At 39.2% G+C, this 14,634-nt stretch overlaps 1 protein-coding gene across 1 annotated transcript; it reads left to right on the plus strand.

Annotated features, from left to right (window-relative positions):
* Positions 1-334: 334 nt before the first annotated feature.
* Positions 335-2,205, plus strand: LOC107027691. Its single transcript, XM_015228788.1, has 2 exons — positions 335-1,261; positions 1,915-2,205. The coding sequence occupies exons 1-2, from the start codon at positions 335-337 to the stop codon at positions 2,203-2,205; spliced, it is 1,218 nt and encodes a 405-aa protein (XP_015084274.1).
* Positions 2,206-14,634: the final 12,429 nt, after the last annotated feature.

Below are 14,634 nucleotides of genomic sequence, written 5' to 3' on the forward strand. Positions count from 1 at the left end.
AGTTGGTGGAAAGTGAGAATGCATGACTTCCTTATGGCCGAAGATAGTGAACTATGAGACATTGTCTTAGATGGACCCTTCATCCCCATGATTGAAGAGAAAGATAGTGAAAACACTAGGCTTATTCCAAATCCTAGGCAAAAATATGATGAAGCTGATAAGAAGAAGGTTGAAAAGGGGTACAAAGCAAAGAAACTTCTTGTCTGTGGTATAGGACTCAGCTTGTGAATCTGCAAAAGAGATCTGAAATTGCTTAAAAATAGCCCATGGAGGAACTGAACAAGTAAAAGAGTAAAAGATTGATATGCTTACTTCTCAATATGAAAATTTCAAAATGAGAGAAGGTGAAACTATTCATGAAATGTTCACTAAACTGTCATCAATCACAAATGAGTTGAGAAGTCTTGGAGAACCTATTAGCATGAGTAAGCAAGTCAGGAAAGTGCTTCGAATTCTTCCCAAGTCGTGGGGAAGTAAGGTTGATGCTATTACTGAAGCAAAGGACCTGAAAGTGTTAACAATGGTTGCTCTCATTGGAAATCTAAAGACTCATGAGATGAACCAAAGTCATGATCAGTCAAAGAAAGAAGACAAGAAAGATAAGTCTTTGATGCTGAAATATAGATCTGAAGAGGACCCTAGTGATGATGATGATATGGCTTACCTCATCAAGAGGTTTCAGAAGATTGTGAGGAAAAAGAAAGGTTTTAGAAAGGGAGCAAATGTTCCTCGAACTGCCACTCAAAATGATACTTGTCACAAGTGTAGAAAAGCTGGACACTTTATAAGAGAGTGTCCATTACATAAAGCCGAAAACAAAGAATATCAAAAACCAAGAGGTGATAAAGAAAAGCAAAGGGACCTGGTACTCGATAAGAATGATCGGAAAGTTGCTGCTGACTATGTGGTCAAGAAAGCTCTTGCTGCATGGGGAGATTCTTCGAGTGACTCAGAAGATCTCGACAAACCAAATGATGTGTCAATGGTGGTGGTTTATGAGGAGGAAACCATATTCAATGAGATGTTTGTTTTCATGGCTCATTCAGAGAATGAAGATGATGAGGATAAGGTAACTCTTCTTGATATGAAACATGATCTGAATACCTATTCTCTTAAAAAATTGAGAACTTTAGCAAATGTTATGATTGATTCAGTGATTGAGTTAACTTCTGAAAGAGATATTATGAATGCTGAGCTTGAAAGTTTAAATGAAAATAGAGATAAAATGGGTGAGAAAATGTTGAAAAGTGAAGATCAAATGGTTGTTCTGGAATCTAAAAAAATAGAACTTAAAAACAATTGCATCTGATAAATGAGAAAACTGAAAAACAAAAAGGAAAGTCTAATGGTTTACAAGTTGAGGTTGAAGAAAAACTAAAAACCTCTGAGACTAATCTTGTTTTGGCTTTGGAAAGGAGCAACAACTGAGAAAGAGATATTGTCAAACTTAAAGATGAACTTGAAAAATCTCTTAAGTGGACAAAATCTTCTAAGCTGCTTTCAAATCAAACAAATCAAACTAATTTCAACAAGAAGGGTCTAGGAAGTTTGAATATTACTCCTCCTTTCAATCCTCACAACAAATATGTATTTGTGTCTGACAATTTGTTTTGTCTTCATTGTGGTAAAAATGGGCATTCAAAAGAAGAGTGTACTGCCAGGAGAAAGTCACATGAGAGACTTTCAAAGTATACAGAAAAGCAAAGAGTTTCCAAAGAGAGACCTGGTCCTACAAAACAATCCTCAACCAAAAGGTTTTCAAAGAGAGGACTTGGTTCTGCTGAAAAATCCTTCGTCAAAAAGAATCTGAAACTACCTCATTGGGCTAGAAACACTTTGATTACTCCTTTGTCTGCTTTCTGGGAACTCAAATTGAAATGGGTTCCCAAGCCTAATAAGTGATTCTTGCTGCAGGTGAGTGAGAGGAGCATCAGTCAATGTTGGTACATGGACAGTGGATACTCTAAACATATGACTGGTGATATCAAAAATTTCCTCTCACTCAAGGCACTTCAAAGTGGAGGTGTCTCTTTTGGTGATGGAAATAAGGGGTATATTTTAGGTGTTGGTAAAGTGGGAAAATCGCTTCGGAGATCCATTGACAACGTGTATCATGTCAATGGGTTGAAGTATAAGCTTTTGAGTGTGTCTCAAATTCGTGACAAAGGAAATGAAGTAAAGTTTACATCTGAGAAGTCACTGTAGTTAATCTAACTACAAAGAAATTGATTCTTACTGCTCATAGAAGTAAAAACATGTATGTGTCTAACTTAGAAACATCTCATGGAGATGATCTGACATGTCTTAGTGCTCAGAATGAAAATGCTGATCTATGGCATCGAAGACTAGGGCATGTGAGCTCATCTTTGTTGAATAAACTGATTTCTAAGGACCTGGCCCTGGGTCTGCCAAAGTTGAAGTTTTGTGAAAGTAAAATTTGTGAAGCCTGTGGTAAAGGAAAACAAATCAGATCATCCTTTAAGCCAAAGAAGCAAGTAACCTCATCGAGAGTATTAGAGCTGCTACACGTGGAATTATGTGGACCTTTGAAGGTTCAAAGTAGAAGTGGAAAGAAATACATTCTGGTGATAGTTGATGACTACTAAAGGGACACATGGACAGGGTTCTTAAGATCAAAAACAGAAACACCAGAAGAATTGATAGTGTTTTTCAAAACGATTCAAACAAAAGTGAATCAAGTGATTACTGAAATTAGATCTAATCAGGGAACTGAGTTTGAAAACTCAAAAATTGATCATTTTTGTATGAAAAATGGCACTAGTCACCATTTCTCTGCTCCAATAACTCCTCAGCAAAATGGAGTAGTGGAAAGGAAAAAAAGAACCTTGGTAAATATTGCAAGGACCATGATTATTGAGTCAAATCTTCCTCAAAATTTTTGGGCTGAAGCAATCAACACAGCATGTCATGTTACTAAAAAAATGTTTGATAAGGTTATACTGATTAAGACTCCCTATGAACTACTCAACAACAGAAAACCTATGTTGAGCTACCTTAGGGCATTTGGATGAAAATGTTTTGTTTTGAATAATGGAAAGGATGATCTCGGAAAGTTTGATCCTAGAAGTGATGAAGAAGTGTTTGTAGGATATTCTTCATCAAGTAAAGCATACAGAGTTTTCAACAAGAGAACTCAATGTATTGAAGAAAGTATTCATGTTGTGTTTGATGAAGATGGAAATCTGAAAGGTGCTGCATCAAATGATGGAGATGAGTTAATTGAGTTGTTTAATTCTCAGAAAATTAAAAGAAGTGAAGCTGATATAAATGACCAGTTGGGGATTGACAATGCTGATCAAAGCTCATCTAAAAAGGATGATGAAATTGAAATATGTGAAGAGGAACTTGGTACTATTCTGAACTCAAGTTAGAATATCTCAAACTCTCCAGAAAATGAAGAATCCCTTTAAGAAGAAGAGCACACTGATAAGCTGACCCAGTTGACCTTGAGACCAGGATGGAAACACAGTTCATCACATCCACTTGATAATCTCATTTCACCTTTGAACTCTGGAATTCACACTAGATCAAGAACAAGAAACCTAGTTGCATTCTCAGCGTTTATATCATCAATTGAGCCTAAGAATGTTAAAGAGGCATTAAGTGATGCAGATTGGGTTAATTCAATGCAAGAAGAACTCCATCAGTTTGAAAGAAGTAAGGTGTGGTACCTGGTTCCTTGACCTGTTGACAGAACTGTTATGGGAACCAGATGGGTTCTCAGAAACAAGCTTGATGAAAGTGGTGTGACTACTAGAAACAAATCCAGATTAGTTGTTCAAGGATACGATTAGAAGGAAGGTATAGACTATGATGAAACCTTTGCTCCTATTGCAAGGATGGAGGCTATCAGAATTCTCATAGCCTTTGCGGCATTCATGGGATTCAAGCTATATCAAATGGATGTCAAGAGTGCTTTCCTAAATGGAAACTTAAAAGAGGAGGTGTTTGTTAAACAACCTCCTGGGTTTGAGGATGCTGAGTACCAGATCATGTGTTCAAGTTGAATAAGGCTCTGTATGGTTTGAAACAAGCTCCCAAAGCTTGGTATGAAAGACTATCGAAGTTCCTGTTGAAAAATGGGTTCAAAAGGGGGAAAATAGGAAATACCTTGTTCTTATTAAAAAAAGAACAAGAATCGCTTATTATAAGGGTATATGTGAAAGACATTATCTTTGGAGCTACATAGGAGCATTTGTGTGAAGAATTTTCATCATTAATGGGAAGGAGTTTGAGATGAGCATGATGGGTGAACTGTCTTTGTTTTTGGGACTACAAATCAAGCAATCATTAAATGGAATCTCAATCAGTCAGGAGAAGTATATTAAGGAGAAGTTAAAGAAATTCAATATGTTTGATTCTAAACCTATTGATACTCCTATGGGAACAAACTCCAAGATTGTAGCAGATGAATCTGATTCTCTTGTGAATCAAACCATGTATAGGGGAATCATTAGATCCTTATTGTATCTGACTGCTAGCAGACCAGACATCGTATATAGTGTTGGAATGTGTGCTAGACTCCAAGCATGTCCTTGTGATTCACATTCGAAGGCTGCAAAACAGATTCTAAGATATTTGAAGAAGACAGGGGACCTGGTCCTCTTCTACCCAGTAGGTGATACTTTTGATCTTGTTGGTTTTGCATATGTTGATTTCGCTGGTTACCAAGTTGACAGGAAGAACACTTCAGGGATGGCTCATTTCCTTGGATCTTCACTTATCTCATGGGGAACTAAGAAACAAAATTCAGAAGCTCTTTCAACAGCTGATGTTGAATATGTAGCAGCTGCTGCATGTTGTTCACAATTGTTATGGATCAAACAACACTTAGAGGACTTTGGAGTAATCATCAAGGCAATACCTCTTATGTGTGACAATACTAGTGCAGTCAGTATGGGAAAGAATCCTGTTCAACACAAGAGAACCAAGCACAATGATGTTAGACATCATTTTCTTAGAAACAATGTTGAAAAGGGAAACATTCTGCTTACATATTGCCCAACGGAGGAACAAATCACAGACATCTTCACGAAGGCTCTTAGCAAAGATCAATTTGAGAGTAATAGGTTGAAGTTGGGCATGATGACTTCAAACTGATTTCAAGTCATTCAATCATTGAATTTCCTTGATGGCTAAACTTGTAGTGCAGGTATCCTTTTTGTCAATAATATCTTATCTAAGTTAGATCGCTGTTGTACCTATTGCAGGTATACATTCATAAAGGATCAACAAAGCAAAGACATGGCTAGAACAGTTGAGGAATGATGATAAAATTGCATTATGGGACCTGGTCCTAGTCGAGGTTAGCATTCGTACATTAATTTTACAGTGAGATAAAGTGACCGTTGATCATGCCACGTGTCAGTCATCGGTTATTCTGATCGTTAGTCCCATCATTTATTTTCCAAGCGACGAGTCAAATCAATAGGGACCTGGCACCATTTCGTTTTCTTTTTAAAACCCACTTTTTCTCTCTTTTAATCTTTCACTCTTCTTGCAATATTCCTTCTCTCTGTCGAAAAAAAAGGGGGGCTAAAGTTTTTTTAATCACTACATCTTTCATTCTTCACTACTGCTCTTCTCTTCTTGATAAAATATCGGACCCTTCTTCTGCTTCTAAGCAAATGCTTACAACACTTAGTGTGATTGAACCAATTGCTTTCTACTCTCCGTCATCCACAGGGTCAAGATCTACTTCCAACAAGTTCTCCCTTAGATAATCCCAAAAACCCTTTTCACTCTATAGATCTGAACAGTTCAAGTGTTCCTACTGGACCTGTTCCTCATCATGAAATGCTTTCAGATGCTTTTTTGAAGGAGATTTACCAAGGAACAAAACTTCTGAGTTGAACATTCTTGCTGGGAGTGATGAATTGGTGATCGAGAGTGTTGCTATGATGCGAGAGGAAGTCAAGGTTGAGAAAAGTGAACCTTTTCATAATGAATATATCAGAGAGACCCAAACTATCTTTGATAGAACTCCAGATTTTGGGAGATATCCATCCTCTGATTCCTCCGACTTAGCAGGTGATGAACAATCTATACAGTGGAAGGTTGAAACGAGAGATGTAAGTGCATCTAAGAAGGGAAAAGAGAAACTGTTGGGAGAAGTGTCTAAAAGGAGACCTATTACTAGATCTGACGCCAAAAAGATGATGGCTGATGCTCTGAAAGCCACTGCTAAGTCCACAGCAGAAAATAGGGGTGCTAGAACTTTCAAAGTGTCCAATTTCAAACTGCCTCAGTCTGGTGTGATAGATGTGTCTGCTGAAGAGACGAAAAAGGATACTGGAAGAAGAGGTCAGGAAAGACAAAGCCAAGAGGAACCAAGAAGGCTGAGCAAACAAAATCCACAAAGGAGATTGATATAGGAAAGAGAAAAAGGTCACATGAACCTGGTAGACAGGTGCATATAAATGAAGAGCAGGTCAACAAACAAGAGATTGTTGACTATCTGAGGAAGCAGTCTGTACTGGATGGCAGGGTTTTTGATATGGGGATAATTAATCTTCCTGGAATGGACTCACTTCATGACAAGGTTGAGATTCAGTCTTGGATGCATCTTTTCAACCAAAAATCTCCCATTCTTCATGAAGAGGAAGTTCGAGAATACTACTATAACAATCAATTTCAGGAAGATGGAAGTGTCAATACCCAAGTAAAATGACATTGTTGTTCACCTTGATGAGACTCTGCTGGCAACAATTCTTAGGGTACCTCAAAATGGTACCAGGTTTGTGGTAGGAACATGGGGTTCTGTTGAATTTGTGACACTGTGTTCGAAGCTTTTTACTACAAAATGTGCAGGGCTGTTCAAGAAAGTGATGAAAAGTGAGTATCAGTTAGTTTTTGAATTTGTCAACAAAACTCTCCTCCCTCGAACTGAAAAGAGGACCTCAGCAAATTCTGCTGATTTGTATGTGATGGAATTGTTGTGCAAGTTCGAACCTCTGAATCTTCGGTACTCATGCTTGAACATATGTACAAGACTGTCATTGAGAGGAAAGGGATACATGGTATGGGATAGGGATACTTTCTCACTGAAGCATTCAAATACTTCAACATTCCACGGAGTGTTGGCAATGTCGGTACAGTGAAGCAAGCCTTTTCAGAGACTACCATGGTTGAATGAGAGTTTATTGAAGGGAAAGGAAATACCAAGAGCAAAATGGGTCAACTCATTAAAGACCAGGACAAACTCAAGCATGAAGTTGAAGAACTGACTATGAGGCTGAGTAGCAAGGGTGCTGAAATTGCTATTGTTAAGGCCGAGCTACTCACTGCTCAGACGGAGGGACCTGGTACCGATGCGGTTCAAGCCCTTTAAAGGGAAAATACATAACTGAGGGCCAAAGTTATTGCTTTACAAGAAAAAGCAATAAAGGATAATGATGCTGTAAATGCTAGACTCACTCTCATCATTCAGTCTCTTACCCATCAGCCTCCCCCTTCATAGTTCGTCCTATAATCTTCCCGTGACTTCTTTGTGTGGCTTGTATTTTTGTCCTTGGATTTCTGTTTGCTTTTAATGTATTGAATGTTAATTTTGGAATGCTATTTATATTATTCCCCTGGTGTTCTACCTGATATCTCTTGTCAAATGCTTTTTTTTATGTTTGATTGCCAAAAGGCTTTGATCTTCTTTGATATTATTATTGATACTCTTGGTTTACTGTATCTCTTTTTTTATGATGCCACAAGGGGGAATTTTAACTGGTTGTTGTGACTGGACATGTTTGTGAGGGAGAATACAACTAGTGCAGTGTATATTGTGTTTTCTTTTGTTTTCGATTCAATGCTAGGATAGTGGATAAGTAATTTAGGGGGACCTTGTCCTAAAGCTGGAGTGGATCCTGGAGTATTGTTTGTCATCATCAAATAGGGGAAAAATATTATTTGTAGTTTTGATGATGTAACAAACTCAACGACCCTGTGAAGGTATCCGGTTCTCAATAGGAATCATTCGTTGACTGCCAGCTGGAGAAAGTACAGAAAGTTGGTGCACAGTTCCCAACTGCGTCAGAAACGTCAGACTTTTCACACCAATGGCAGGGATTTAAAGAAAGTGACTTGTCTATACAATGTCATCTTTCCACACATTGCTCTTCATTTTTGCAACTTGAAAAAGCACATTCAAGAACTCTTACAAAGACTTAAGAAAATCAGGGAGAAGAACCATTCAAGAACAACCTAAACTCAGGCGTACATTGTGTAGTTCCTTGAGAATATATTCTTTCGATCTTACATTGTAAAATGATCCTAAATCTATAAAGGAATCAGTGTGTTCTGATCTGAAATTCTAAGTTAGTTAGTTCAACTAATTTACTGGGTAACCTTTGTGTTGCTTAGAAAATTCTAAGTTGTCTAGAGTGATAGCTTAGTGGGTAGAGTAACATCTACTTAGGCTCATCAAGCAATAGAGTTATTGCTTGTTGGTGATATTAAAAACTTTTTCTCACATTTGTGTAACCTATTTACTTTTGCTTGTGAAGAATAGTGAAACGGTTGTGAAAATCCTGTGAGACAGGTCGTGGTTTTACTCCCTTGAGCAAGGAGGTTTCCACGTAAAACTCATCTGTTATTAAACTGCATTTACTTTCTGCTATATCCTTATTATGTGTCAAGGGACCTAGTCCATTGACTGATAGTAGACGCACAAATTCTAACACATGCTAAACTAAAAGATTACCGATTTCACAACATTGAGTTATAAAGCATTGGAGTAAATAATATATATATGTATAACTTACTTGAATATATATATATAGTTGATATACCGTGGGTTCACGGTATTTTTAATGCTTTTTCCTTAAGTTTAGTGTGCGTCCAGAAGTCTTTTTGTATTGATTTTTATGTAAGTTTCTCCTTATTTGCAGGAAATCTGTCCAAAGATGAACGCGGAAGTTTTTGAGCGAAGAAATGCAGAAGAGACCACCTACGGAGCTTATGACTGTCCGTCGACCCTGTGACGGTCCATAGGGGGCATTGTAGTGAAACTGCTGAAGGAAGATGGGGGAAGTCTGACTTAGTGTGGGATTATGGAAGTCCACGACGGACCGTCATAGCCACGACGGTCCGTGCTGCTGGTTCTTCGTGATGATCAGAGAGTAGTCTTATGGAACGGAGACCCTCGGCGGACCGTCGTACTTGGAACGGTTTGTCATACCTGCCGTTGAGGGTAATGAAGAAAGCAAAAGAAGAATTTGTGAAGTATGGGACGACGGAGGCCATGACGGCCCGTCGTGACCACGACGGTCCGTCACGAGGTCCGTCAACTCAGCCGAGTTTTAAAAGATTTTCAGTAATTAGAATCCTTCTTTTATTAGGTTTTGTTTTTATTCAAAATAGTTCGAAAAATCTTATTTTTGGGGTTAGACTTTTACATGTTAGACTTTTTGATAGTTAGACTTTTGGATAATCTTTAGTTCTCTTGTTCAACTATTGAAGGATTAATTTCAGCAATTGTTACACTAATCTGGAATTGATTGTTGGTGCTTTTGTTGATTAATCAAGTGAATTTCTGGATTTTATTCTTTCTCATCAAAGTAAGTGCATGAATTCTTATATTAAATATATGAATAGTGTGATTATGACCATGGGTAACTAAACTCCATAGCTAGGGTTGTGGGAACCATGAGTGAATAATGAGGTAAAAACTAACTAAAATAACAATTCTAGAATAGTGTCTTGCATGTATTGATAATTCTTTCGTTTAGAAGTCTTTTTAACGGATGGCCAACGTTAGATATTGACTTAATGATACTTGCCGGACCAAGGAGGTAGATAATAGGAAAAGAATTATCAACATAGATTTAGTGTATACTGTCTAATAGGCTAGTGTCGATTGGTACGAGGTAATAACTTAGTCAAATATCGAATACAATGCTTAATATGAGGTAAAGGTAAAGGTTAGTATAACAACACACGTAGCTGGGCCAAGGTGCGGAGTGAAATTTTCAAGATGCCGGACCAAGGATTTAGAGATACATAACTTATCACTTCACATGCAAGATACTAGGAAAGAATTGTTATATTTAGAATTATCAAGTTAGGAACATGTGGGGAACACTTAAGCCCTAGTTACTTTTATTAATTGATTGAGCTCTAAGATTTGATTCTGTTAGTTGTTTACTTTAATCTAGTTAATTACTTTCATTAATTTAGAAATAAAACACCCCCTTTACTGTCTTTTGTTTTCTAGAAAAATAATTTACTAAATAATAGTAATAATAGAATAAAGTTAAGTCTAAACTATTTTCCTCGTGGGAACGATCCAAACCTCATTAGTTGGGTTCTTTACTTGATACGATCGCTTTACTTCTTATTTGAGAAGTAAGTTTGAGCGTATCAAATTTTGGCGGCGCTGCCGGGGAAAGTAGCTTTTCAATTAACTTAAAATTATTACTAAAGCTTAGTCAATATTTTCTTAATTTTACTTTTCTATTGTTTTTTATTCTTGTAGAACTATCTACCTTGTATGCCAAATACACGAAGAAGAAGAGAACCCTTGTTTCCCTACGATCACGAATTAGAGCGTACACTATGCAATATGAATCGAAACTTGGGTATTAACGATGATGATCTAAACCAGAACATCCCAGCTCCAGTTGATGTTCATGGTCAGTTATTACCCGATGATTTTGGTGAAAATCAACAAAGGGGACAAAATCCCGCTCCACGTCCTCAAGAATACTACAGAGGCTATGATAGTATTGCAGACTCTGATGGGCCACTTGTCTTGCCCCTCTACCACAAGGCCACACCTTTGTGGTAACTAGTAGTCTGATGCAAATGCTCACTGCTAGAGGTTTGTTTTCAGGGCTACCTTCTGAGGACCCACATGCCCATATAGCTAAGGTAAGGGCAGTGTAAAAGTTATGTAGCGAGGCCTGATTTGGATTTGGATGTAATAGGGCTAAGAGTATTTCCTATCTCACTGAAGGGAGAGGCTGCTATTTGGTTCACTGAGCTCCCTTATAACTCAATTTTCACTTGGAACCAACTAAGGGACGTTTTCTTAGCATGTTACTACGCGGTCTCCAAGAAACTAAATCACAAAGATAGAGTGAAAAACTTTGTGGCACTACCAGGAGAGTCAGTTAGCAGTTCTTGGGATAGATTCACTTCATTTTTGAGAAGTGTCCCCAATCACCGCATAGATGATGAGTCACTGAAGAAATACTTCTATCGGGGACTGGATGATAATAATAAAGCGGTATTGGATACTATAGCGGGTGGTTCTTATGGGGAGTGTCCTTATGCTGAGATTGTCAAAAAACTTAGAGAAAATCTCCCGGAATAATAAAACTTGGAGTACTAGAAAATCAGATACTTGAAGAAATACCTTCGCAGTGCAATCCACACACAACCCAGCCACAGATGAGATTTATGAAGAGATGATTCAGATGAGAACTGAGCTTGGGTTGGTATAAAACATGTCACTGGGGGTGCAGAAAAGATAAATGCAGTTAACTACTTGTCTAAACCACCACCACCACCAAATGATGAATGCTATTATGAGGAGAATTCCTATGCGATAAATGAGCAGACGGGGGGTTTCCCACCGAGTGCCCAAGGATCAAATCAGGAGAATTGGTGCCAAGGTCAAGGAAACCAAGGTCGGATCTATGGTAACTATAACCGTGAGGGTCATTATGTCTGAGATGGCAAACCGCGACAACAACTTTAATAGGGGTAACTATGATAATAGAAATGATAGGAATGAGACCTATGTCCCTCCTCAAAATCGTGAAGTTACTCCTAGGGATGGTGGAGATAGTATGGCGCGAGTTGAGGATATGTTGCACAAAATGATGAGGAGGTTCGATGCTAGTGATGAGCACATTAAAGAGTTAAGGAGTGATTTAGCGGGTATTGAGCAGAAAGTCGATACACATGCAGTATCGATTAAGCAGCTTGAGTTGCAAATGACCCAATTATCTGCGACTGTGAACACAGGGCAACCGGGCACTCTTCCTAGCAACAGTGTCCAAAATCCAAAAAATGATGGACACTGTATGGAAATCACTACTCGGGGTGGTAAGCAAACCATTGACCCACCTAGGTCGTTTAATAAGGAAAAGGTAATAAAAGATAATGATAAAGTGGTAGAGGTTAGTGGTGAAGTAGAAGATAACACTGGAAAAGATGCTGAAGTGCCTACAAAGGTAACTCCCATGCCTAGACCACCCCCCCTTTCCTCAAAGATTAGTGAAAAAGACCGAGGATGGTAAATATCGGCATTTTATAACAATGTTGAAACAGCTTTCTATCAATGTCCCTTTGGTAGAAACTCTAGAACAAATGCCCGGTTATGCCAAATTTATAAAAGATCTGGTTACAAAGATAAGATCGGTCACTTTTGAGGATGATGATAGAATGCAGCATTGTAGTGCTATTGCTACAAGATCTCTAGTACAAACGAAAGAAGATCCGGGTGCATTCACTATTCCTTGTACAGTCGGGTCATTACATTTTGCGAAAGCATTATGTGATCTGGGGTTAAGCATAAATCTCATGCCCTTCTCGATTTACAAAAAGTTGGGTTTGGGTGATCCAAAGCCCACTGCGATGCGGCTACTGATGGCCGATCGAACAGTAAAAAGGCCTATAGGTATACTCCACGATGTGCTAGTAAAAGTGGAGTTGTTTATATTTCCGGCAGATTTTGTTATTCTTGATTGTGAAGTCGATTTTGAAGTGCCTATTATTCTTGGGAGGCCATCCCTTGCTACGGGTAGAGCCTTAGTTGATATGGAAAAGAGGCAGATGAAATTTCGGTTGAACAATGAAGAAGCGACCTTCAACATTTGTAGGTCCATGAGGCAGAGTGGTAAGCTCCAATCGGTATCTGCTATATCCTACAAAGAAAAGATGAAGAAGTACCGTGAACTAAAAATTGAAAAATGAGAGTTTATGGTTGGAGATTTGGTGCTTTTATACAATTCTAGGTTGCGCTTGTTTTCGGGCAATCTCAAGTCCAAATGGACTGGCCCTTACTTGGTTACACGACTATTCCCTCATGGAGCAGTTGAGTTGGAGACCAAGGAGGGTGTGCGGTTTAAGGTGAATGGACAACGAGTAAAAATCTATTTCGGGCATGCTAAATCAGCGAATGAAGTGATCGAGGCATACCATCTTGATGAAGTCTGAGTAATCAAGTGTCTTCACTCGTGCCGCGACGTTAAATCAGGCGCTGGTTGGGAGGCAACCCAATACTTATAGTTTTCTTTCTAGTAATGGTAGCATTTTCTACTAATGGGTTTTAAATTTGCAGGTAGCACATCACCAGGAAATTCTGCAGAAAATCACTCTGCAACAGTCACTGACGGATACATCAACGGATCGTCACGCATGCGACGAACCGTCGCATGAATCTGTCGTGCCAGGTACGTCTTTCATTTATTTTCAAAATTTGGGCACACGCGATGGAACCCATGACGGACCGTCGCATATGTGACGTACCGTCGTCCGGGACTCGTTGCGTCATTAATTAGAATACCCGACCCGACCAGGCTGGGGAATTTTAAAAATTGTCACCATTTAAAACCCCCCACCCCTTCATTCCAACTATTTCCTTCCCTCTTTCTCCCATTCCGTCCCTTTCAAACTTCCAACTTCCTACCTCTCTTCTCTATCAACTGATCACTTCCCCAAATCCCCAATTCCGGAAATCTCCTTTCTACTGGTCGGAGTCTGATGCTGTTGTTCTGCTCTTGATAACCAAGTGCCTCATTTTCTTGTTTTTCTCATCTTCTTAGGTTTGTGTCTCTGATCCCTACCCATTTACATTGCATTTTTGTTTTTCAATTACTATTAGCCTATTTCTTTTTGGTGGGTCTTCATTCTTTGATCCAATTTTGTTTGACCTAGGTTGAGAATCCTCGAATTGCCTTGTTAAAACTTGAGAAATTGGTGCTTTAGCATTGCAGTTTGCTAGGTATTTGGGTTAGAAACATATAGGTTAACACTAAGTATTCCGTTTGAGTCATAAGGGGATGATTGTGGCATCCTCAATTCTGTCACTGAATGACAGAACGAGTCCCTGATGACGGACCGTCGTATCCACGACGGACCGTCATAGGGTCTGTTCCAACACCCCACTATTTATTTTCTCCAAGTGTCCACCAACGGACACATGCGACGGACCGTCGTTCCCACGATGGTCCATCCTACACAACCGTTCTGGTTGTGTGAGACCCTATTCCTAAGGGTCTCCATTTTTTTCAAGTGTCCTCTGACGGGCATCTACGACGGACCGTCATACCCTCGATGGTCCGTCCTGCACAACCCTATTCCTAAGGGTCTCCAACTTTTTCTAAGAGTCCACCAACGGACACATGCGACGGACCGTCGTTTCCATGACGGTCCGTTCTGCACAACCGTCATGGTTGTCAGAGACCCTTGTCCTAAGGGTCTCCAATTTTTTTCCCAAGTATCCTCTGACGGACCTTCATACCCTCGACGGTCCATCCTGCACAACCGTTATGATGGACAGAGACCTCTCTCCTAAGGGTCTCCATACTTTTTCTAAGTGCCCCACGATGGACATCGACGACGGACCGTCATTATCACGGCGGTCCGTCCTGCTTATCCGTCATAACTGTCAGA

The sequence above is a fragment of the Solanum pennellii genome, chromosome 8 (genome assembly GCF_001406875.1).
Source record: "Solanum pennellii chromosome 8, SPENNV200".
In the NCBI taxonomy this organism is placed as follows: domain Eukaryota; kingdom Viridiplantae; phylum Streptophyta; class Magnoliopsida; order Solanales; family Solanaceae; genus Solanum; species Solanum pennellii.